General features: G+C 36.8%; 1 protein-coding gene across 5 annotated transcripts in view; it reads right to left on the reverse strand.

The window, feature by feature from the left end:
- Positions 1-1,922: 1,922 nt before the first annotated feature.
- Positions 1,923-26,119, reverse strand: part of PCDH17 (protocadherin 17) — a 157,757-nt gene continuing 133,560 nt past the window's right edge. For all 5 annotated transcript variants that reach the window (XM_075265438.1, XM_075265436.1, XM_075265437.1 and 2 more), the window contains one exon: positions 1,923-4,392. In XM_075265438.1, the coding sequence (XP_075121539.1) occupies positions 3,710-4,392 (683 nt within the window). In that variant the 3' untranslated portion in view covers positions 1,923-3,709. The remainder of the gene's footprint in view (positions 4,393-26,119) is intronic.

The following is a 26,119-nucleotide window of genomic DNA, read 5'->3' on the forward strand; positions in this document are numbered from 1 at the left end:
ACATTCCCTCCTTCTGACTAGGCCCATTCATTGGGCCTAATCCGGAGCGGAGTACGCAACTTGATGCCGGTGCAGTGCACCGGCATTCAGTCGCGGCTACCCGGTTTTTGGGTTGTGAACTTAGCCTAAAGTAGGTAAGGAGATGCTTTGTAAATATGGTGGGCATACACAGACCATTTCCTACTTCTTAATAGTGACATTTCCAGTGTTATATATGTATACTCCTTATACCTATCCAATATCAGGTTAAACACTTAACCTGCAGAATTGATATATTGAACAACAGTCCTAATAGCAATATTGTTAACAAAAATTCACTACCTTTCATTTAAACTTTGTTTTTAATTGATCATTTATGTAAGTCTCTGTTATTAGAATGATTGGATCCATTTTGCTATAGCCATGTATATGTTATACCCATTTGAAGCAAACCACAAACAATTTCCAAAATACCATTACATTTTAGTATCCAGTCAGATAAAATAGAAACATACAGTGTTAAAAAATACAAAGATGAATTGTAAACATGACACGACCATTCTTCAGGATGTCCAATGTCTCGATGGGATTTGGCTGAAATGCTCGACAACTGATGATTTTTAGAACCCAGTAGACACACAGTTTTGTGTAGGAAATCCATTGACTTGTATATTTGTTCAGATCATCATAATAAGCATTAAAACATACTGTGACTTATTCCATTAACTATCTTTGCCTACTGAAAGAATTATGTAGAGGCGAGAAATGAATTTGATTTTACTGTGGAATTTCAGCTATTAAGCAAAATCAAGCTTTACCCTCCTGCCGGATAGGAACATTGCAGAACACATAGACAACACATTTAGGTACATAAATTGTCCAAAATATGTAGAGCGATGCAGCATTTATACACAGTCAATTGTTTATGGTACTCTTCGTACCATGAAAATGAGATACAATTAACAATGCAATGCAGCCAGTAGGCAATTGACAATGAATCGTTGTCACAAGACATTTCCTGGAGGAATGAAAGACATGGGATTCTCAACCACAGACCCACAAGTACATGTTCTGACTTTTAATTAGTACAAAGGAATGGTTTGACATAGAGTTATGATAATGCCAGTATTAAACCTGTCAGCGAGTTTCCATGGTCATTATAACACCATCTTGTTCAATCTGAATCCAAATTCACATTCCGTTTTCAGCATTGGAGAGAGATGTTTTATACATTGTACATAATCTACACAGGGGATAATAATGTTTGATCAGCTCCATATGTGTCTGTGCATATCATATGTATAAAAATCTTCTATTTTTATGTCTTTGTATTTTTCTTTTTATTTTATAAAGATGTATTAAAAAGACAAAGAAACGTGCACTTATTAAAATTATACCTTTTAGAAATGTCTCTGGACACAAGAATATGATTTGACATATATATTTAGAAATAAAACCTAGTATTATCCTATTAAGCTATCGTGGCACATGTTTGCTAAGTGGAACTTTTCCTTAAGACCTCTCATAGTTAGGGTTGAGTGATCGGGATTGGAAAAGATTGGATTCCGATCGGCGATCAAGTAAATTTCACGATCGCGATCGGAGTTCCATTCCCGATCTTTTCCAGTGGGATCGAGGTTATCTCAAGATCGGCTCAACCCTATTAATGTATATATCATTAATAGAGTTGAGCCATCGGGATCGGAAAAGATCGGATCCCGCTCGACGATCGAGCATATTTCACGATCGCGATCGGCTGGAAAATGATCAGAAATCGGATTTTAAAAATCGATCCTGAATCTCAAGATTGGCTCAACGCTACTCCTAATACAACATATGTGTTCTGAGTGGCCTCATGGAATTTGCCCCACTTAGTAAACATGACTTATTAGGGCTTATTAAACTGGGACTTTGGAGGAGATCTTGAATGAGACAGCGATGTATTCTTTTTATAACAGTTTATTGTTTGCCCTTTCGCAAATAGCAATAAGTCAAGTCTGCGTCAAAGACACCTTAGAGGCGATGTCCTGAATTAGAAACAAAGACCTATTTTTTTTTCAGAAACTGATCACTCCTATCCATCGGATATGTCTAATAGAACAGTTCAGCTTGGCCAACTTTCGTAAAGTTGAGATGTAATACCAGGCACCGCTTATGGACAAAGGTGGCACCGTTTCTGGAAAAAAAGTAGACTTTCCTAATCTCATACAATAAATTTATTAAATAAGCTTTTATAATTCTGTGTGAATACTTTTTAATAAAGGTCCATATTTTTTTTGTAGCATTATTTCTATAATTCAAAATTGGTGCTATTCATATGCTTCAAAATCGGTGCCATTGGGAAGAAAAAATGTTGCTAAGGCTTTATATGTTTTGTTCTTTTTTTTTTTTTTGGTTTCCTCATATGGGCTTAAATGTAAACTTTCACAATGGCATGGTTGAAGAACAGGTTTGTTTCTTGCTCACCTTGCTCTGACAGTCCACTTGAAGACATTTTGAACAGATTATGTACTACTGCAGTTTTAAGACCATACATGTAACAAGAGACTTAGCTCTGAGGCGCTGCTTCCCATACTCCACAGGGGAAGAGGAAACAGGAAAACAAAAACTCATAGAGTTCGACAGCTACCAAGGCAACACTTGCCATTTACAATATAAGCCCAAATATTTTTTTCATTTCTTTTTTTTTTGCAACACAACTATATATTAATTTAATAAAATACACAATATAGCTCTTATACACTCAACAATTTGGCTCATATGCACTAAAATTGCAAAGAAATCATAAAAAATATGCCATTTTGATGTAAACACATTTAAATCTTCTTACATTTGCACATTTAAATGGTGATGTGATATTTGCTTCAATGAATAGGACATTTACTTTCCTGAGCAAATTTTAGTGTCCACAAATTAATAAAAAACATTTTTTATGATGTCATTATTTTACCTTCAAATGGTAAAAATATTTCTTACATTTTTTTTTTTTAAGAACCACATTAATTGAGGTTGAAAAACATAATTATCTCTATAGAAATATTCAGTTGTGAATATACTGTATTTTTGTAGGACACTAAAATTCTTTTTTTTTTTTTTCAACACTTTTCATTTTACATAAAGTGAATTAGCTTATGCTAGTGCAGGACACAATAAATCGACTATATAATTTTTATATATTACTATGTGTGGCATGGAAATGAATACATGACACGGACATGTTGGTCTGAAATGTCTTGGAATGTTGTTCATTTATATAGAAATGTTTACCACAAATGGGTGTCGATGTTTGGTGCAGCTAGGACTACAGCGAAATTAGTTAGGACTTTAATTAGAAGCTAGTGATGCTTGTTTAAAATCCACACATAAATTAGTCAACCCTGTTAATCAATGGGTTTTTTTCCTCAGCAAATGAAAAGTCACATCAACTACATTAGGAAGTTGCGCAACTTCACAAGTAGTTCCGAATTCTGTTCCCTTATACAACAGATTGTCAATATTCACTACAACATATTTTTCTTGACTGCGTCCAATAGAATTTTTTTTTTTTGTCAAAATAAAGCCAGTGTAATCTGAGTAACAGAAAAAACAGTACAAGATTTTGGGGGCACTTTGAACGTTCACGTAGAGCCACAGAGCAGCATCCATTTCCCATCTCCCCTGCAAATGTGCTGTTCCAAGGGAAAACTGTATTCACTTGACAAAGGCAAACATTTAAGCCTCCCCGTCCTTTTCATTTTCTTACAGCCACTGGTTCGCTTCCTCGACAGTCTTGTAAAAGCTTATCAATTTCTCTCACCACTTCCTCAGCATCTACAGATTCTCGGCCCAAATCACGATTTGAATGCTCAAGATGGTCTAAGACAGCGTCCATTTCACTTGAGTCTCGACTCACTCTGGAGTGCACATCGGCAAACACATGAGCCATGGGGTCTGATGCAATATACTGTGGGTCCTTGGACTGTTTACTAGGTGATATGTACTGACTATCAGAAGACAAGTATTGATTGGTTGTTTCTGCCAAGACTCCTGATTTTATTTCACAGCCATTCAATGGTCCCTTAGTTGAGGCACAAGGCTCAATGCATGTCTTGGTTGGGCTGCTAGATGCAGAAGGAACCTCTTGCAGAAGAGGACTCAGGGCACGCTTGGCTTTTAAATATGGTTTTACATTGGCAATGAGAATGGTGTGCTCTCTTTTGTCTTTTCCAAATGTACAAAAGGTCTTTTTCCCAGTGGGGTTTACAGTTTCATAAGTCTCAGTCTCAACGTGAGCTTCAACAGTTGGAACAAAGAGATTTGTGCGATAATCTGCATTTTCCACCTGGTTTGTCGTGGGAAATTGTGGCATCCAACACCTGTCAGAATGACCGAGTACTCTGCATTCATCTGTACAATTAACACACTCCTCTTGTTCTGCAAAACAGAAAAAACAAAAACAAAAAACAAAAAGGTGACTTTAATATACCAAACACTGTTCATAAACTGGGGCAAAACATAATTCACAATACAGGTTCAAAATTGCTTTTAGGAATATACAAAATATTTACCAAGTACAATCAAATAGCTTTTATCTTTATCCTTTTAATTACTGATGATTTTCTTGATCATAACAGAATTTGGACTTGGTTTTTCTGGCCTATGTTGGCATTTTCTAGAAAAGACTACGTGGAAACAATGACAAAACCCCCCACTGACCTCAAAATTAAAAGCCCATGAATTGAGTATGCAATACTTTGTATCAAAGGGGTAACTTGAAACTCCTGGGCCGCAATGCAGAATCTGTAATGGGGCCCCTTCGTACCTTGTACAATTTAGAATATTGGTATATTTTATGTGACAGAGGGACCTTTGGGTCCCCCTCAGAATACTGTATCTGGTATCAATTTTTATATTTGCCCCTCCTACAGCTACGCCTCTGCTTTGTATGTAAAACTGTGTATTTAAAACAAAGTACCATCTGTCGACATAGTTATAGAAAAACAAAAACAAAAACAATCAAAGTTGCATCTAGTTTTAGGCATTTTTTTCCAACTAGTTTAACAAGAGGGTATGGCTTAGATGAAAAAAGGGGTGTGGCTTAAGAGGCTAGAATATGTACTACAACTACACTACAATTTTTGCCAAAAATTCTGGAACACATAAGCCAGTTAATGGATTATTTATGCTTAGACTAGATAGTGTTACGATGCACCAAATGTATTGTATAATTTTGCATCAAGATAGCATTGTCTGACTATTAATAAAAGGAGCCAATGTGTGCAAAATCAGTGAATTGTAATGTAAGTTGAATTGCTTCTTGCTCCATATTTTAGCATTGAAGAACATACTGTACATTTATTATCACTTGGTACTTTAGGAAGTGATGCTAACAAGGTAGACAAAGCTAAATCTATCAGACCAATATATTCCCATAGGCTGAGAATCATACTGTGCCAAATACATTAACACATGAATCCATCCTGCTGTTTCTGACTTTCTCCCCAATGTTGATGTCAGTCTGAGAAACGGAGGAGTGCTAGTGGTTGAAGGTACATGGATGGATTGATGTAGTGATGCAAATGTGGGTGGCATTGTATATGCTTATGTTCAATAAATTTAAATAACAAATACAATTATTAAGTATGGTAAATAAGAAAAGCTTTGAAAAATGCATTTTTTTAACTAAAAAACACGGTGAGCAAGGAGGATCCTCTTATATTTATTTACCAATCCTTTAGCTATATTACAGCTCCTTTATGTGCTGCATTCAGTTCAGAAAACTATCACTAAAATAGATACTACATGTTTTCCATTCTCTGTTATTTGGCAGGCAACATTTTATTTTCTCTATGTAATAAATTAATATAAAATAATTATTTTTATATAGAGCTGAATAAATGATAACTCATAGCTACAGCTTTACTCCTTTGTAAGAATGATGTTGAATCCTATCCTTTAATGCATTAAAGTAAAAATAAATGAACAGTATGTTATGGTCTGTATTCTTCAGCTGGGAGTGAATAATTGATATGCTTTGCTGTACCACAATCCTCCTTGTTAACATTTTTTACATTTTAAATTACATTGAACACAATATGCCCTCACAATTTATGTTTCACAGTGAAATAAATAGCTGCAGTTAGGTTTTGTTAAAGTACTTAGGGAATACCTAAAATTCACTTAATTATATATAAGTAGTAATCATTGCAGAACAAGCACGATGATATTCCCATGCTCACTCAATGAAGGTGTCCCCAAACCCATTTCTCAAAAGTAATGGAATGGGAAAGTAGAAGTTTCTTGTAGCAAGCTAATGAATCTAAATTAATTTGAGAAATATAGAACTGATAGCTGGCTGCTATGAGCTGGACTAAGGCTGGGTTTAGATAGAGTTTTTGGGACAGGATTTTGAGGTGGAGGCTCAAAAAAAAACGGCTAACCATGACTGAATGCCGATGCAGTGCACCAGTGTTCAGTCGGGGAATTCCACTGTGGATTAGGCCCAAATGAATGGGCCTAGTCCAGAGGGAGTGTCGCGAGGCGGATGTCAGTCGCTGAATCAGCCGCGGAATCTGCCTCAAGAAAGGGCATGTCGCTTCTTTTCTCCACGAGCAGGAACAACCGCTCACGAAAAAAGGAACCCATTGATTTCAATGGGACGCAGTGTTTTGAGCAGAATTTTGACGCAGATTCCGTGTCAAAATTCGGACCGAAAAACCCCATGTGAACCAAGCCTAAAGCATCAGCATTATGGATTCAAGACCTAGTGTACCAGTGGTTAAGAAAAATCAACCTTACAACTTTATAGAACCACATGGTCATCTAAGTTGGATTTACTTTCACTACAAGGGAATTGGTTTTTCAGCTATAACAGCACCACAAAAATGTGCCCATGTTATGGACAACTGTATGCATCCTATATTAGTACAGTATTGTGGGGGGATTTATTAAGACTACTGATCCTTATATCAGTCCTAATTCATTTCCCACTAGGCGCACAACTGGCTAGAATTACGATGACTTCCAGTCCTTTAATAACTCTAGGACCTAGTAGCAGATCTACACCAGTCAGGGACTGGCATAGATTTGTGGCATAACAAACGCCAGTAGTCCCCGAGTCCACCTAAGTTCCCACCCCACTCTGTTTAAAAAAAGTAGCAAGCAGCAGAGGTAGAGATGTACCCCAATGCATCACAAAGTGCCAAATTGAGACACATTTTTGGCCACTAACAATAAATGTGGACCTATGTGTCTAAATTCCATTGTGCCTTGTGGTTGTAGCACCACTACTAAAATGTAAGTATGTTATGGCCACCTGAATACATCTTCTATTAAGTGTAAATACCACTGAATTTTATGGTTGTAACGGCAATGCCAAAATGTTGCCATGTCACGGTCACCTGAATGCATCCTCTATTTATATAGCATTGTGCGTCTAAATTCTTCAGGCAATTTAAAGACCTGTCTGAAATAGTTATGTAATGCTTATTGGTTCTCATGTGCTCCAGCTAAAATAAATAATTACAGTCAAATTAAAAAAAAAAAAAAATCTTACTGGCCATCATGACCAACCAGATTTCAGCTTTGCTTCCTACAGTGCAAAGGAAAAGATGACAGGTCGACTCTGACTATGGGCTATAGGCAACAAGGCCACATTTTCTGCAAGACAGTTTTGATACATGAGACCCATTATATCCCCATTTAAGGCTTGTGTCCAGATCTATTTTACATGTGCTAACAGACAGAACACCTAAATCATTAGAATGGTCTCTTATCTTATACAGAGCTGTTGTCTAATATAGGCTGTGCATTCTACATTTTCCTACAAGGCATGGACCAATATTCTTTATAAAATGCCTTTGCCTTGTACATTAAAGTGTGTTTTTGGCTTTGTTTTCTCACTAATGTAGAAGCCAGAAAGTAGAATTTGGCAACAGTATCAGAAGATCTTGGTGAAATGACAAAGCTTATTCATACAGCCATGAAGAACGGATGTGTTATGGACTTTTTAATGGCCATCACGTGGCAAATTTAAAAACAATGACGTTAAATGAATGTCAATCACTCATAGGACCGCCTCCTTAATGTCAAGAAGAGCTGAGATGTCAATGGATAAATGACAAGTTATTCTGAATATTTTTCTATACACCTATACATCAATATACTGTGCTCCTCCTGCTCTATAACATGCTGTCGGCAGATGTAATGCATTTCACATATGTAGGATTCCCCTCATCTAAGTAATGTATACCTGGTAGAAAGTTGCTTTTTCAAATTGACATAGTTTTATAAAATCTTAAGAAAATAATATATTTTTATCCTCCTCTCTCACTGTAGACATTTGACTGTACCAAAATCCACATTAAATTCTGCATATTTCTGTCTATTTTTATTTATATATTTTGGATATGGTTGAGATTTTTAATTTAGATTGAGGGCAAAGAAGAAACACTCCGGCTACAGTGATGGGTTACATTAAATGTTTCTCTTTTTATGCTCATTTGTCTGTTACTTGATAGGAAACATCCTAAAGAAAATCACTGTAGTATAGTAACTCCATGGGAACACAAAACTATGAAAGTATAATGGGATTTATGCATAACAAACATGCAGGTTATCACTAGGTCACAGATGGCAGCAAAACTTGAAAATGAAAATGACACGTTAAGCATTACTGAATCATATTACAGCTCCTGTCTACTTTGTTATTCCATCACAAATAACAGAACACACTCTAAATTTATAGAGGGCACATTTCATTAGTATGGAGACGACCAGTGTCACTGGGGATGCCTCACGCCTGACCTTATCATGCATAGGCTGTCACCTCTTAACCACTAATTCATATAACCTAGTGGCTGATATAAGTAAAAGAAGCAAAAAATATTTACTCGACAAATTCAACAATAATAAGGATTATTTTATAAACATTCCCAATTAAATTACATTTAGACATGACCCAGTGGGTCTGTTTTTTAAACAACTGCTCCACAAACATAAAAAATTGCAGGGAACTACTATTTCTAAACTATTACTACTGATGACATTATAAAATTATTATTAATTATTATTATTAATAATAATAATAGTAAAGAATTCTCATTACCCTGTTATTTGCAATAACCTGTGCATCGATTTTATCTAGGCCTCTGAATAATTGAAAGTGTTAAAACTACTTTGAAGATCCATTACAAATCAATTATAATATTAAACTTGACATTAAAAATTGCCTTATTTAAGTTTCTCCTAATATAAGCATAACCTTCTTGTTCTACATACAAAGAAGACATGTATAGTAAATTATATTAGACGTTTACTCCTGGATGGGGAACAGTAACCTCTTTCAATACAACTACATGGCTTAGGTATAGAGTAAATGAAACCTATGCACCCCCTATATAAATCTAGCGGTACTGAACACATTTCTTATAACACAAATACACCCACAAACTCTGTGTAGTGTTACTGCCATTCGCTTTGGCCATGATATACAAATTGTATAGCATGGAAATGAACATGTTATTGTGACAAACATTTGCCGTTTGCAGCTGCCAAATCTCTAGCCATATTGCCAAGCACAGCGCTACCAGTGGTACTAAATTTCCACATTTGGTGACTATTTAGGGCAGGTTCACACCTGTGCCCAGTCTCTGCTTTCGGGTTTTTGTCTTCTGCTGAGAGAAACTGGACAGGAGACGGAAACCTGGTGGTCAGTTTTCAAACCCATTCACTTGAATGGATTTGCAAAGTGACCGCCTGTGAGCATCCTCTCCAGGGTGAAACTTTTTTTTTTTTTTTTTTTTAAACCAGACACAAAGTCCTGCATGTCCAACTTTGTGCCCGGTTAAAAAAAACCAAAAAACTGTTTTGCCGCAGACAGGCACAAGACGCTCAAGGGCAGTCACTTTGCAAACCCATTCAAGTGAATAGGTTTGCAAACTGACCGCCGGGATTGTCTCTCCTGTCCAGTTTCTCTTGGCATAAGATGGAAACCCGAAAACGAAGACCGGGCACAGGTGTGAACACGTCCTTAGTGGGACAGTCTGACCTATCAAACACATGTTCATGCTTACCCAGCTGCCTGCTTACAAAGTTGTATGCACTAAGTCTGTCAGTGACTGTATATACACATGTATATACACAGACCTAAAGGAAAGCTTTTGGGAATATACAGTATTAAGCTATCAAATTCTATGAGAACATCAGCGTATATGTTGGGAGATTTTTCTGGTATATACAGCAAGCATGGTGTAAATCAAACCTTAGTAATTTTGACGGCATTTATGTGAGTAATTTCCTCCTGCCATCAGACAGTACAGTTCTGTGACAAACCCTGTATTTATTATCTAGTATATTCAAGGTTCAGAACTAGCTAAAATTTTCATTTACTTGTCATATATAGTGTGTTTCGTCAGACAAATGCTCAGGCAAATAAACATTTGAATGTAAGACAGTAGACAGTAAAACTCAGACAGGAGCTTTATGGCCCAGAATCATTTTACACAAATGGAAATGAAGTTTCAATATCTCATAGCTGCTGCAGAAAGTCTAGGAAAAACAGCAACATAATATTCTTGACACAACTCACCTGTTTTCCAGACGTACATTGCCTTTGGTTGCACATTTTCATTTACTTTTATTACATGTTTGGTTTCCTTTATGACACTGTATACACTGGTGGAATATTTGCATGTCTAATTCACACCTATAAGGGTTTGCACTGCTCCATTTATGCTTTATGTAAAGGTTCTCTCTCTCTCTCTCTATTTATATATCTTTTGGATCTTTGGGAACTTTTTGTGCCCTCTTAAATGGTTTTCTAGGTCAAACCTCACGAGATTCATATCATGAATATTACAGGTTTGTCTGGCAGTTTCGGCAAGTTCTCTCCTACCTGGAACTGCTATTATTATACTTTGGAATTTCTTCAGACTCCAAAGTATAATAATCAGAGGCCCATGAGAAGAAAAGCATAATAAGCAATGTTACTCGCCTATCCTAAGCTCTGTCGCAGCATCTGGTGCTGTTCTTGCAAGCGTCATGACATCAGCACACCCCCATATCACGCTGAGACCCAAGAACAGGCCTCAATTGACCTGAGATTACTGATGTCATTCAAGAGAACAGAAGAAACCGAAACAAAATGGAGATCTCCACCAGATGCCAAACAGAGCCCAGGAGAGGAGAGTTACACTTTTATGTCTAGTCAACTCCAAAGGGCCTCCACAAGAGACCCCACAGTATAATAATGCTCTGTGGTTAGAGAACCCCCAAAAATTTCAGGTTCATGCAAACCCAATTTTTTTGTAAAATTCATTGTGAAGCCAGCTTGCTACAAATTAGTTTGCACTTCCCTAATTTGAGTCAACCAACTCTTCCAAAGCCCCCAAATCTACATTGTCAGGTGACTACATTCACGCACCACCATTTTCCGCCATCTGCATCAGAGGTTCCTTCAAAAATGGCAGAATCCTCCATGGAAACACAAAATATATGCGAGTCCACCACATGACATATCCGGCATCTCTTTAATTTTCACTATTCAGCTATGATGGAGTGGGGCATAAATAATTATTGCATGTGAACAGAACCTTATTTTGGCACTTTTTAGTCCTGTAAGAGTTTACGGTATCTCAGTATGAACAGATTGCAGTAATTCAAGCTCTTATATAAGGTTGTAAAATAATCTCTCAGTCAATGGGATTGCATTAGCATATAAAAAGTAAAATTCTCAACTAAATGTAATATTTGTTTGTAAAGTGCCATATAATTATCCAAAGCAATGTAACATACAAAACTGTAATCCATGCTTTCTAGTGCACTGAATATGCAGCATATATTGTAGAAAATCTTATATACAGGTATATGTTTGTTGGTAAACTACAACCCTCAGCATGCTGGTAGTGGTACTTTCTATACAACTGGAAAGCTCTACATGTCTCTATCGTCTTATAGGTGTATATAATATCTTTTAGTATAAGATATCATATAGGATATTACGTGATACACAATATGCTGCAGATAAACTATTGTAATCTGAGCATCTGTTTCTGCGACATCTATGTGTAAATGTGTTTCCATAAACATCTGCCTACACACTTCCCTTCTATCTGAAAATACATTTCAGGATTACTAAACAATAGCATAAAAATAACCTGGTAGAGATGACATTGTCCAACTTCCTACAATACTACGTACCAGCTGTGGTCCCTGAAATCTCTGATTCTATAAAGCACCTAGAGCCATTCTAGTGTATATTAGCGCCAACATCACCATACAGCAAGCAGCATAAAGCCACAGATGGCATGTATAGAGAAAGCAGGACGTTTCTCAAAATAATATCTTTTATGTATTCAGACAATGTAGAGAAGTTTAATTGGGTTTTGATGACAGGATATGCAGTGTCTTAAACAGATTTTTTTCTCCATTTTGCCCTATATCTTCTTACAGATTGTAAACAATGTAGTGACTTTAGTTACAATACAGTAGGATGCAATTCTCTGGAGCTAAAATTGCAGCAACAATTGGTTTAGCCAGATGGTATCACTGATAGAGCCATTATATTATTTTGCAGCTCACAGACTGGGGAAGTCACAATTTCCAAAATGAATTACTGTACTGTACATGCTCAGCCTCTCCTTCCAGTTACAAGCTAAGTAAGTTTATTTGTACATTGAATACATTACAGAACAGCCGTTGTGGTTGTGTTATAGAATTATATGTATTATATATATATATATATATATATATATATATATATATAATACATATAATAGGGGTGCCCAAACTTTTTCATAGGACTGTATATATATATATATATATATATATATATATACATATACAGTCCTATGAAAAAGTTTGGGCACCCCTATTAATCTTAATCATTTTTAGTTCTAAATATTTTGGTGTTTGCAGCAGCCATTTCAGTTTGATATATTTAATAACTGATGGACACAGTAATATTTCAGGATTGAAATGAGGTTTATTGTACTAACAGAAAATGCGCAATATGCATTAAACCAAAATTTGACCGGTGCAAAAGTATGGGCACCTCAACAGAAAAGTGACATTAATATTTAGTAGATCCTCCTTTTGCAAAGATAACAGCCTCTAGTTGCTTCCTGTAGCTTTTAATCAGTTCCTGGATCCTGGATGAAGGTATTTTGGACCATTTCTTTCTACAAAACAATTCAAGTTCAGTTAAGTTTGATGGTCGCCGAACATGGACAGCCCGCTCTCAAATGATCTGAAAACAAAGATTGTTCAACATAGTTGTTCAGGGGAAGGATACAAAACGTTGTCTCAGAGATTTAACCTGTCAGTTTCCACTGTGAGGAACATAGTAAGGAAATGGAAGACCACAGGGACAGTTCTTGTTAAGCCCAGAGGTGGCAGGCCAAGAAAAATATCAGAAAGGCAGAGAAGAAGAATGGTGAGAACAGTCAAGGACAATCCACAGACCACCTCCAAAGAGCTGCAGCATCATCTTGCTGCAGATGGTGTCACTGTGCATCGGTCAACTATACAGCGCACTTTGCACAAATAGAAGCTGTATGGGAGAGTGATGAGAAAGAAGCCGTTTCTGCACGTACGCCACAAATAGAGTTGCCTGAGGTATGCAAAAGCACATTTGGACAAGCCAGCTTCATTTTGGAAACAAAGATTGAGTTGTTTGGTTATAAAAAAAGGCGTTATGCATGGCGTCCAAAAAGAAACAGCATTCCAAGAAAAACACTTGCTACCCACTGTAAAATTTGGTGGAGGTTCCATCATGCTTTGGGGCTGTGTGGCCAATGCCGGCACCGGGAATCTTGTTAATGTTGAGGGTCGCATGGATTCCACTCAGTATCAGCTGATTATTGAGAATAATGTTCAAGAATCAGTGACGAAGTTGAAGTTATGCCGGGGATGGATATTTCAGCAAGACAATGATCCAAAACACCGCTCCAAATCCTCAGGCATTCATGCAGAGGAACAATTACAATGTTCTGGAATGGCCATCCCAGTCCCCAGACCTGAATATCATTGAACATCTGTGGGATGATTTGAAGCGGGCTGTCCATGCTCGGCGACCATCTAACTTAACTGAACTTGAATTGTTTGTCCAAAATACCTTTATCCAGGATCCAGGAACTGATTAAAAGCTACAGGAAGCGACTAGAGGCTGTTATCTTTGCAAAAGGAGGATCTACTAAATATTAATGTCACTTTTCTGTTGAGGTGCCCATACTTTTGCACCGGTCAAATTTTGGTTTAATGCATATTGCACATTTTCTGTTAGTACAATAAACCTCATTTCAATCCTGAAATATTACTGTGTCCATCAGTTATTAGATATATCAAACTGAAATGGCTGCTGCAAACACCAAAATATTTAGAACTAAAAATGATTAAGATTAATAGGGGTGCCCAAACTTTTTCATAGGACTGTATATATATGTATAACACTCACGCTCTGCTTTATGTTAGTTCCTTGTCTGCTAGAATCAATAGGTGCAAATAGCAAACATACTACTGTGTATTGCATGCTAAACATGATGCGGGAAAAATCTTAATACTGTTGTTGGATCCAGGAATTTACAGGTTGGTAAAGAATACTACAAATTGCATCAAATTTATTAAATGGAGGAATATGGCATCCTTTCTCCTTTCACCCCCTCCCCCTCCATTCTCCGTAGACTTCTATGGACTACAGCTGTGAGTTATGTATTGCCCGCTGACTATGGATTTAATGCATAATTAAACTTTCAGACAACTATTGATTTTCTGGCAGTATTTGTATCATTAATACATTTTGTAAAATACTTTAACAAATTTTGTCTCTTTTGTGTGAAATCCTGAATCTATGTATTCTTTCCTATGTTTCTGTATTGAAAGCTGTTCCCTTCCTTCACTGAGTAGCCATGTTCGGAGTAGGGAGGGTGTCTTTTTTCATATGACACTAAAGTTGCTGTTCTATCTATATTATTTCTTAGAGATATCACTGGTTGAAAACACAATCGAGTTTAGGATATTTATTTGCAACTGCTCTTTCTAGATTTCTGCATTGCACCATTCTCCTGTTAATTTTCATACAAATCTATGAATAAATTAATAGAAAAAAGTTACCAGCTGAAGTTGTCTCTTTACATACTTTGACTGCGTTGGGGCACCCATAAGTAAAGGGGAATGGTAACACCTAAGAATAACAGGTGTGTTCCACAACTGTTATATTATGGGGAATATCATTAGGCTGAATTCACATGGGGTATTTTGGTCAGGATTTTGAGGCCTTATCCGCCTCAAAATCCTGACCAAAAAGATGGCTCCTATTGAAATCAATGGGAGCCGGTCAAGTCTTTTTTCCGTGAGCCTTTTGTTCCGACTCCCGGAAAAAAGAACGGACATGCTCATTCTTCAGGCCGATTCACCTCACAAATCTGCCTGAAGACACTCCCTCCTCCCGACTATGCCCATTCATTGGTTCTAATCTGGAGCAGAGTGTGCAGCTGGATGTTGATGCACTGCACCGCCATCCAGTTGCGGCTACCCGTTTTTTTGGTCCGAAAACTGAGGTGGCCTCCGCCTCAGTTTCCGGACCAAAAAACCCTGTGTGCACTCAGCCTTAGTTACTGAAGCAGACATGCCAGCAGTGGTGACAGGACCTCTTTAACAAATAAATACAAGCAAATAGTGCAATTTTTTAAACCAAGTTAATAATCTACATAGAAATGTTGGTGAGAGATTAGATACAAGTTTTGCTTTGTTGGCAGACATAGCGTCATTCTTATCTATAAACTGTGTATTTACTTCATATTTACTTCAATTGAGGTGCAACACCAGACACAACCTAAAAATTGTGCTACTTCTGGAGAGAAAAAAAAACTTTTTTTAAAATCGCTAATAAACTTCTTAAGAAAAGTCTGTACAGAAGAAAACAACAACCATTCCGAACGCACATAAACATTCCACCTCTAAATGGCACACATTCATACAGTATATACATTATACATATATTATTGGATCATCATTGACTGTTACTTTTCATGAGTACAGTTTAAAATAGGAAAAATCGAATAAGCACAGCTTCGCCAAGAGCAGAAACAATAAATATGAAATCGCCTTTTAACACTTCAAGAAAAGGAAGGGGTTATGAGATACGTGAATCAATGGAAGACATGTCTATACTCTGGGTACAGGCGGTGATAAGGTAATAGCAGGATACACACTATTAGATTTTATGACATCTGCAAAGTATCATCTTTTGCCAACAAACATAGATTCATAATGACAAAGAAGTTTTAATATCCAGTTTTCTATTAGCTACTGGTAGACACAGCTTCTAATTGCCTTGTACTATTTATGTAACAAGAAAGAAGCTATTTTAATTCAGTGTTAATATTCTTTGTACATAAAACTGGCATGTAATAGAAAACAAAGTTATAGAAATCAAATTAAACATCTCATAAGACCGCGATATAAATAGCAAATAAAATAAATGGAGTGATCTGTCTCTTTGTTAGGAAATGATAATGTTATTGCTGCACTTAATATACAGATTTTTGCATGTACCTGAGAAGCCAGTCCTCCATTCATTATTAGAAAGAAATGACTATGTATACAGTACATTTTCGGTACAGGAATGTAATTGCCGTCTAAATGTTTATCACTGCCTTGAATCTGCCTGAATAATTCATTATATGGATATCGGCTGTTCACTTACATCTTTGGAGTAACGTTCAGACTAAAGGGGGTCATGTAATTTAGATGAATCTCCAACAAACCCACTGATTTTGTCAAGATCTGCTCCATGTCTTATGTATATGGCGGTGTCCAGACTCTCCACTGACAGAAGTAGTCAGGTTAGATAACAATCATGTTGTATTGCAACACACCCAATCCTTTATTATCAAGGGAAATTAGCCTCTGCCTGAGTTCCCTGACAGAAACTTATCCCCCTCTACATATAGATAAGACATACAAACTTGTCTAAGCCAAGTGTCCATGTTTTCAGTGGGTGAGGGGAATAGCTGTTGACACATTTTTGGAATTCAGGAGCAAACTTAACACACCTTAGAATTCCTTATGAGCACTACCATGAATTATCATGTCTGAACCAGGCCTCACCAGGAGGACCTATTGGATCTCTGGTGGGTAAGCCAAACACTGGCAGGAAGAAGTGACCATCATTGTTCTCTGAGGAACGGGTAGCTATGAGAGAAAATATAATCATGGTAAGAGGTCTCAGAGATACAAGTTAAGTCCCTTCCAGGGGTCAAAGCCAATAAACAGGTAAGACTAGGGCAGGGCTTGAGGGTGTATCACATAAAACAAAGAAGGGTTCAGTACATGAGATATGGACTGAATGTCAGCTATATTTTCCAGACCAAAACCTGAGCGAGGACCTGGGCTCCCAGTAATGGTCATGGAGTACCTGCTTTCCTTGGCTCTATTGTCCCATACTGGAATCATGTTTTCAGTACAGGAACGGTAGAGCCATATGGAAGCAGTCACTCCTAGCATTATAGTTGACTATGATGCTAAGAATCTATGCTTTGGCTCAGTGTTTAGTCTGGGAAATGTGGTAAATATCTGGACCTTATCTCATGGACCGATTATGACTTTGTGAAGCCAGCCATAGCTGTTATTAAATCTCTGTGCCATGGACTACCCCTGATGCCCTGCAATGGCACAGAAGAGAAGAACTACAATGACATCTGACTCAATAGCAACAAGAACATCTGATCAGATCCAGGGTTTACTGGGCATGGAGTTCTATGGTCCTTTTAAATACATGATCTATGCTGTCCTGATAAGGATAAGGAAGAATCTATAGGGGATCCAATGTTTTTGTTTTTTTGGGGGGACGTAATAAGACCTTGTACACTAGGAGATTGCCCTGCCATCTCAAAGGCAAAGAGAAGTATATGGAGAGGAAATATAAAAGTATGAATAACAATGCAGATTTATAGCATAAGCAATAGAATGTCATTATATGTCTCTATCTATCTATCTATCTATCTATCTATATCTATTTATTTATCTATCCATCCATCCGTCTGCTGTATCTTTGTAAGAGAAAATACATTTTAAGTCTAGAAGAAGAGAAGCATTCATGGATAACAACACAACAGGCATGTGGAATTATTTACACCCTTTAACTTTGGATATGCATCTGCTTTTTGCAGAAGTGTTTTAACATTGTAATGCAGGGCACAGCACCAGAAACATGTTGGTTAGTCACTACTGGCAAGAGGAAATGCAAGCTATTTTTTCGAGGCCAAATCAATATGCTAACCTTCACATTAATGTATAATTTTGAATTGCAACAAATAAATTTGCCAAAATGATAGACAGCCATCTGAAGTCAAGGTTATTATATACAACCTTTTTTCACAGCAGCATGAATTCAAGCAGCCGGTAACTCTACACTGAAAAATTATTTGGCAGATGGGACTGGATAATGGACAAGCCTTTCTGTCATAATGAGCGCACTTATGGCTAAATGCATTACAAATAAAATTAGACGGATATATCTAATTTATCAACCGCACATGATAAAATTTAAATCAAACATTTATGGTGGAACAGATGTCTATTACAAAGGACCTCTATGTAATTATTTTAGAAAGTAGGCTCTACAATGATATACATTTTTATAATAATCCACCTCTCTCTCTATATATATATATATATATGTATATGCATTTGTGTATATGATCATAGCAGGGAGAGTGAGTAAAGAAGATAGTTTGAGTTTCTACTCCTATTTAATAAAGAGATGTCATGTTTTATTGTATATTTCAATACTAACCCATCTACGCCAGTTTCCTGTTGTAGATGAGTGTTAATGTGGTGCATCTTTGACTCACAGCCCTTTATTATTCGTTCTGCGCCTTGCTCACCATTTTTACAAATGTGGTCAGAGTGAGGCATTGAGCAAAGTGGTCCAGGACAAGGACACAGCAGCCTAAGAAACTTACAAGTGAGTTAGCAGAAATCGCTACGCCTGTACCTGGCTGTTCCTGATGCCAGTTAGGGACTTTATTAAAACTGGCACAAGAAATACCAGTCTTTATAAATTCCCCCATTGTATTTTAAGCAACAATGCAACAGATCTATCATTTACCATGTACAGTATTTGTATATCACAATAAACACTACAAGGTTACAGAAACCATGCAGTTCACAATGAAAATTTCCCAATAAATGCATAATCCAAAGTTAAAATCCCTAGCGCCCTGATCATAAAGTGACCACAAAGGGGCCACATGGTGGCTCAGTAGTTAGCACTGCAGCCTTGCAGCGCTGGAGTCCTGGTGTTCAAATCCCGCCAAGGGCATAAAACCATCTGCATGGAGTTTGTATGTTCTCTCCATGTTTGCATGGATTTCCATCCCATATTCCAAAGACATACTGATAGGGAAACAATGTACATAGTGAGCTCTATGTGGGGCTCACAATCTACATTAAAAAAAAAAAATAAAGTGACCACGAGCTTCCTGAACTACTTTGTGCCCACTTTACTTAGGTACAATGAGACACTGCAACTTGATCTTGGATGAGGGTTGTGTCTCAGAATACTAAAGCCCCACGTGCATAGAGTAGTGAAAAGGTGGTCACTATTTTATTAGAAGTGGAGAGGTGGACAGGAAATTAATGAATTGAGCAAGAAAGATTAAAAAAGGAAAACGCCAGGTATTTTAACTATGCATTATGCATTTATTGGGAAATGCTCACGGTGACCTGGAGGATCACTTAAAAGGATATTTTAAGTATATGAATGATACATTGTGAAAATTCCCCTTATTTCAGGTTGTGCAGTGATTTTATGTTATAACAGGTTTCTATTTCTTTTGAGCTCATGAATGTCACCATAATAATCTTTTTTATGCTAAACAAAAATTTAAATTTTCATGGAAAAATTTAAATATGAGCAAAAAAAAATAAAAATCACATTTTGTTGTTTTTATTGGGAGATAAGTGGTGATACATAGTCCTGGGAAGCAGTTGGTTGTAGATAGCCTTTGCAGGATTTCTTTTTCCTGTGCAGGCTTCTGACGTAAAGAACTTTTTATTTTTGAAAAAGAGGTTCTTCAGCATCTGCAGCGTGTATTATACAGAACTGTGGACAATACAGAACTGTACATCTGCTGATTTTTATGAAAACAATGAGGATATTTCATTCAATCTTAGACAAGAACATCCATGTTATGCATAAAAATAAGAAGTCCTGCAGCAGCTCAGGTGCCTTTATGCAGACCACAGAACTCCAATATGACTTCGTTTTCTTTGTAAATTGTAGTAGAAGTCACAATACATATCGCTTATTATATACTCTTCAGCTTTATATTGTATATGAGTGACATCATACCAAAGTACCGATATTGGCAGATTATTACTTGCAGGATTTTATGCTCTTTAGCAATCCGGTAATGTCTAGAATATTTCATTTAAAAACCAAATGCCAAACTTAAACTATGGCTTTATAAAATTATTGGCATATCAAGCACACAAGGAAGATGTTGGGATTAAAGGGATAAAAGTGAAATTGGATCAGATGTGTTTAAACGTATTCCAAAAACGTAATGAAATAGAAGTATTAATAGTTTATTTTTGTCGAAAATGAAGTGAATGAGCAAAAGACAAATCTAAATCAAATCAATATTTAGTATGAACTTGCTTCGGGACAGGACCCCAACAGAGTCTTGATCGCAACATCATCTAGTCTCTCTAGGATTACATGAAAAGACAGAAGAATTTGAGCAAGACTACATCCACAGAAGATTTGTAGTAATTTCTCCAAGATGTTTGGAACAACTTCACTGCCAAGTTCCTCTAAAAACTTTATGCAAGTGAAGCTAGAAGAATAGATGTTTTTTCGGAGGCAAGGGGCGATCATTCCAAATATCAATTCAATTTTCCTTTTATCAATTTATTTCATTTTGTCAATGGGTGAAAATAAACTATTCATATTGCTATTTTTGAAAACATTCTTATTTTGCAGTATTTTATGCATACTGGCCTAAAACTTTTACATGACACTATATATATATATATATATATATATATATATATATATATATATATATATATATATACACGCACATACACTTTGGGTTGTTATTACCTTGGCTCACAAACTGTATGGTGCACTTATAATTACTATATATAATTACTATTTTCAGCATATACTGGGTAATTACTATTTATAGTTTGAACAGATAATGACTATTTATAATTATATAGTACAACTACAGTGTAAACTAGAGAAAGCAAACACAATGTAATACAGCTACAGTCACGCACAAACAATGACATCAGCCATTTAATGAAATATAATATTTTTCATTTACTACAACTACCAATTTTTTGGTCTTGGAGTGGAAATTTGCATACATGTATAATGCATTGCAAAACCCTTTGTGTAGAAATTCCCAAGCAATGAAATCAAGGGCAACTCATTAAAATACAGGGATTCATGCAAAACAAGGGACATGGGACATATTCCATCAATGGAGAAGTATACTCTTCTAAATATATTTACGATTATGATTCTGACTACACACTGGTGTAAACATGATCTTAGGTGCATCTAGTTTTGACAGATATTTTTCAACATGCTAGACATGTTGGTGCGGATTCTCAGAAAAAAGGTCCTGACTTAATTGTGTCACAATGCACAAAATTAGTGTCGGAAGGAATTTTTTCCCCCTGAAATGGGGCAATTGGCATGAGCCTCATGGGTTTTTTGCCTTCCTCTGGATCAACAATGGGGATTGTAGGGTTATAGGTTGGACTTGATGGACTGATGTCCTTATCAAACCTCATCTACTATGTAACTATCAAAAACTCAGATCCAAAGTAAGTCAACTAAAAGGTGCAATAAACATAGACTAGACAGTCTAAAGATGCACCAGATTTATCATCCAGTATCAGCCACTGCTGGTACATTTTCCAACTGACTGTATACGTTTGCACTGCCTAACTATTAGTAAATCTAGGCCATAATGTTTCCCGAAGCCATAATTTCAGATTCCATACCACATAGGTTTCCGTATACAAAATGGGAGCTTAATATTTCCTTGGGCATAATTTTCACTCCCAGGGCAACTAGCCACCACTGCTAAAAATGAATGACTGTTCAGGCTGCCCAGAATGGAGCAGATGGCCAACCAAAGATACAAACACTTGTAATTTTATACATCCAACTAGAGTTTCTGTTGTAAATGCCTCATAAGCATGGAATATACAGAAAGCAAGAAAAACAACCCGCAATGGAAAACCAAACATGTATTTCTTAGTCTCCAATTTTTAATGCAGCTCTGCTTGTGAATAGAGTAGAATATATAAAATAAATCAAATAAGTAGTATATTAAAAAAATAAGCATAAATATTATTAACATTACTAGACATTAAATTGGGGTGACCTATCGGCTGCCTAAAAGTGAAGTTCTGTTGTAGGATAACCCGCACTTGAAAAGGGAGAATTGTAATGTTCTATGGCAAAATAGTTTAGTTTCTTAGTAGAATACATAAAATTGTTGAGCAGAAATTTGCAGTGATATTAGCTCTTCTGCCCTGTAATATACTGCAAGACAACTGAAATGTCATTTATGATCCTTAGCGTCCTCATATTGGGACTCCATAATCTGGCCTTTGTTTGCGATCGATATGTGTCAATCGGTAGGTCACCTGACTTCTCATCAATGTGTTGCCTTCCTGGATCACTGTGTATATACCCCCTCCTCCCTGTTATTACTAGACCATAAAAATGTTTATATCAAGGTGTTGGGTTTTTGATCCCAACCAGAAGATTGTCTTGATTGAAAAATGTTCGGAGTGGAAAGTGCATCTATCAGTGGATTTCTCATATAGATGAAAGTAATGGCTTTTCTGCCTTGTTGTAAACATTAGGGGTTATGTGGCACTTCTGATGGGAACAATAAACTAAAGCCGCGCTCCTGATTGCAGGTACCCATTTAATTACTATTGATTTGACATAAATAATTGGGAGTAAATAAATAGTTCTCGGTACTTGTTTGCAGTTATTACACGGAGACAACTGAAATATGCACCGTATTGGCTGGTCTATTTATTGCCTTTAATTCCGTTTGTCAACACTTTAAATTGCTTGCATTAGCATACTGATTGGCAGTAAAACAAAATGAACCTCCGCATGTTAAGACGTTATATAGGATACACTTCATTTTTGCCTGCCTTTGTCATAAACAACATACCTATAAAATCTTCTCTTGGACAAAATCACTGTAAATCATTTTCTGCTCTAAAAGTCTACATTGAGTATAGTCACACTAAGTTCCTCATTACACTGACCTGGCAGCAATACAGGTTCAAGGTTAGACTAAGTGATTTTTTACTTATTTTACTGCTATGTCATCTGTTTTAATATAATAAAATCTCTAGGGTATAAAGGGCAGTAACACCACTTTATCTTGGTTAGTTTTTATTCCATACTCCCACAGTAGGGGGGAGTATCAATGACTGACACTATAACCTTACGCATAATGAATATATAGAAACTGGAAAGGTTACTGCGTATACCCACAGATGGGATTTCAATAAATGATTTAAATGTTCAAAAAATGTTATGGAATATTAAACTAAACAGAAAAAGAATAGAAATCATATTACAAAAAGAATTTGTTGCATAAACTTGTTGCAATGCAAACCACAATTGCATCAAGTAATATCATTTACTAACTATTCATTAATGTTCGTGCTCTTTTGGGGCTTATTCACACGTACAAGGTGATGTTTGGGTTAATCATGGACACCACACAATCCTCGCTCGTATGCCATATATAGTTATACTGTTTTTCACATCTGTGAACCACATACGTTTTTTTACACAGTAATTCTAGGACTGTCAATCACAGTGTTTTACAGTAAGAACAAAGTGGATGCAATTCTTACGAATCCCATGCCCACTTTGTGGTAAAAACCACTATGCAGACACGCCGTGATTTCCAAAGTTTTGGAAATCACAGCATGTCAATTATACCTACGGAAACACCGGCAGTTTCCCCATAAGTATAATTGTAATAGAAAGTCCGCGGAGGAAAACTGCAAACTTTCTGTTTAAAGCGCGATGCGTTGCCACCGTGTTTTTTCCCACACCGCTTTTTTTTGCTGTGCGATGTCCCGTGGGGCCTTAACCTCAGACTGAGGCCCTCCTACCATTTTTTGTTGTAGATTTTGATGTGTTTTTTTTAAGCCAAAGCCAGGAATGGATTGAGCAGAAGAGAGAACTAAAAGTACTTCCTATATATTGTCCATTCCTTCCTTAGCCATTCTTGGTTTGGGGTCAAAAAGATGCAGCAAAATCTGCAACAAAAAAAAAAGCTGTGTTTCCATAATGTGTGGTCTCATCCCCACATAGCGAAACACAGCTAAAATGCTGCAAAAAGACCCACATTGGCAACACATTGCGTTTTTTTCTACAGTGTTTTTCATTGGGTTTTTGCTGAGTTTTTCTCTGCAGATTTTCTTCCCTTATTAATACTGTAGGGAAAATAGTACAATTGACATGCCGCAATTGTGAAAAACACAGGCATTTTTGAAAATGTCATTTTTCTGCTCCAGATTTTTTTTTTTTGCGCAATGTTTTGATTGATTAAGAAAGAATCTCATTCACTTTGCAAGTACTGTTTTGCCATGGCGTTTCCGCAGGGTCAAAAACACAGAATTTTCGTGATATGGGCTTTACGTGGAAATTCACAGTCAACTCTCTATACCTGTGTTTTTTACTGCTTTACTATCCCCTCCCCCATATAAGTACTTGCCAATATTACAGGTAAAAAAGAATAATTGCATTTTCCACAGCATTTTTTTCTGCAATGTTAGGGCCCGTTCACACAGGCACAGAGGGGGTGGATTATGGCGTGTAATCCCCGTCATAATCCGCCCCCTCACAATGGTGGTCTACGGAGACCGCTATCGTTCTATTTTTCGCTAGTGGCATGTTGCCGCTAGCGAAAAAAAGAAGCGAGCTGCCCTTTCTTCAGGCGGATTCTGAGGCTCGTTGAGCCGTGGTGTCTGCCTGGCGGCAGCGACCATCAGAGTCGGCCCATTCATTTGTGCTGACTCCAGAGGGGGAAGCCATGACCGTGACAGTCGTAGCAGGCGAGTTTTGACTCCCTGCGTCACTCTCGGTGCCAAAATCCACCCCACCGCCACCCATGTGAACTAGCCCTTAGGGTTAGATTACAAAAACTCTCATTCTCTTTGCTGGGACTGTAAAAGGCAGTATTGTTTTCTGCTGTGTTTCTCCAACTTGGAGCCTTAGCTTTAATCACAAATACAGTATACACTGACACTTCCTTCCTATACTTCTCTCTCTCTGCTGGTTAATCTTGTGTATTCCGCTCTCATACTCTCTTTTCCCTTCTGTTGCTAACCCATATAAATTATTAATATACTGAGGCAGAATCACCCAAACAGCCACACACCGCCTAGTAGCTAGCAATGAAAAATGACTAATGTGAGCAGCTACCAGTCAGGAAACAGATGTAATAGTAGGATACAGTAATACATGCCGTTTGTAGTGCCTTTAGTATTGCATCCTGGGTCAAATCTCTCCAAAAAATTTTGAGCAAATAATTGGAAATCCGTTTTAGGACTGATCTTTGTGCTTTAAAAGCTTGTTGTAGTCTTTTATTTTACAATTATTTTCTACTGTCGCTTCTTAACTGTGATACTTGAGTGTCTCTATTCAAAGTACTGTATCCAATTTGAACAAAGGGATGAGAATGAGCAGCCTTTATTCGCAGAATGATTTTGCTTTTCTTTGCCGCTCGGCAGGAAGATAGATCCAAGACAGTTAATTTGTTGTTTCAGAGGGAAAATGTGAAACATAAAAAGATTCACTCCCCAAAGCTTTACATTTTCTAACACCAAGGGAACCAGATGTATTTGTAAAACTAATGCCTTGGGTATGTTTCCAGAGTTACTACTGAATAAATATCTGCCTCTGTTAAACACCCGTAATTGTTCTGGTGCAGAGTCTATTCTCAGTGGTATGTATATTAACAACATATGATAAAATGAATGTCAGAAAATTTGATAAAATTTTACTAAGGCATAAACATAATAGCATTATGTAACTACTTTTATTGTTACAGCATTTCAAAATCATCAAAACATCAGCACAAAGAAGTCT

The sequence above is a fragment of the Leptodactylus fuscus genome, chromosome 2, assembly GCF_031893055.1.
Source record: "Leptodactylus fuscus isolate aLepFus1 chromosome 2, aLepFus1.hap2, whole genome shotgun sequence".
Lineage (NCBI taxonomy): Eukaryota > Metazoa > Chordata > Amphibia > Anura > Leptodactylidae > Leptodactylus > Leptodactylus fuscus.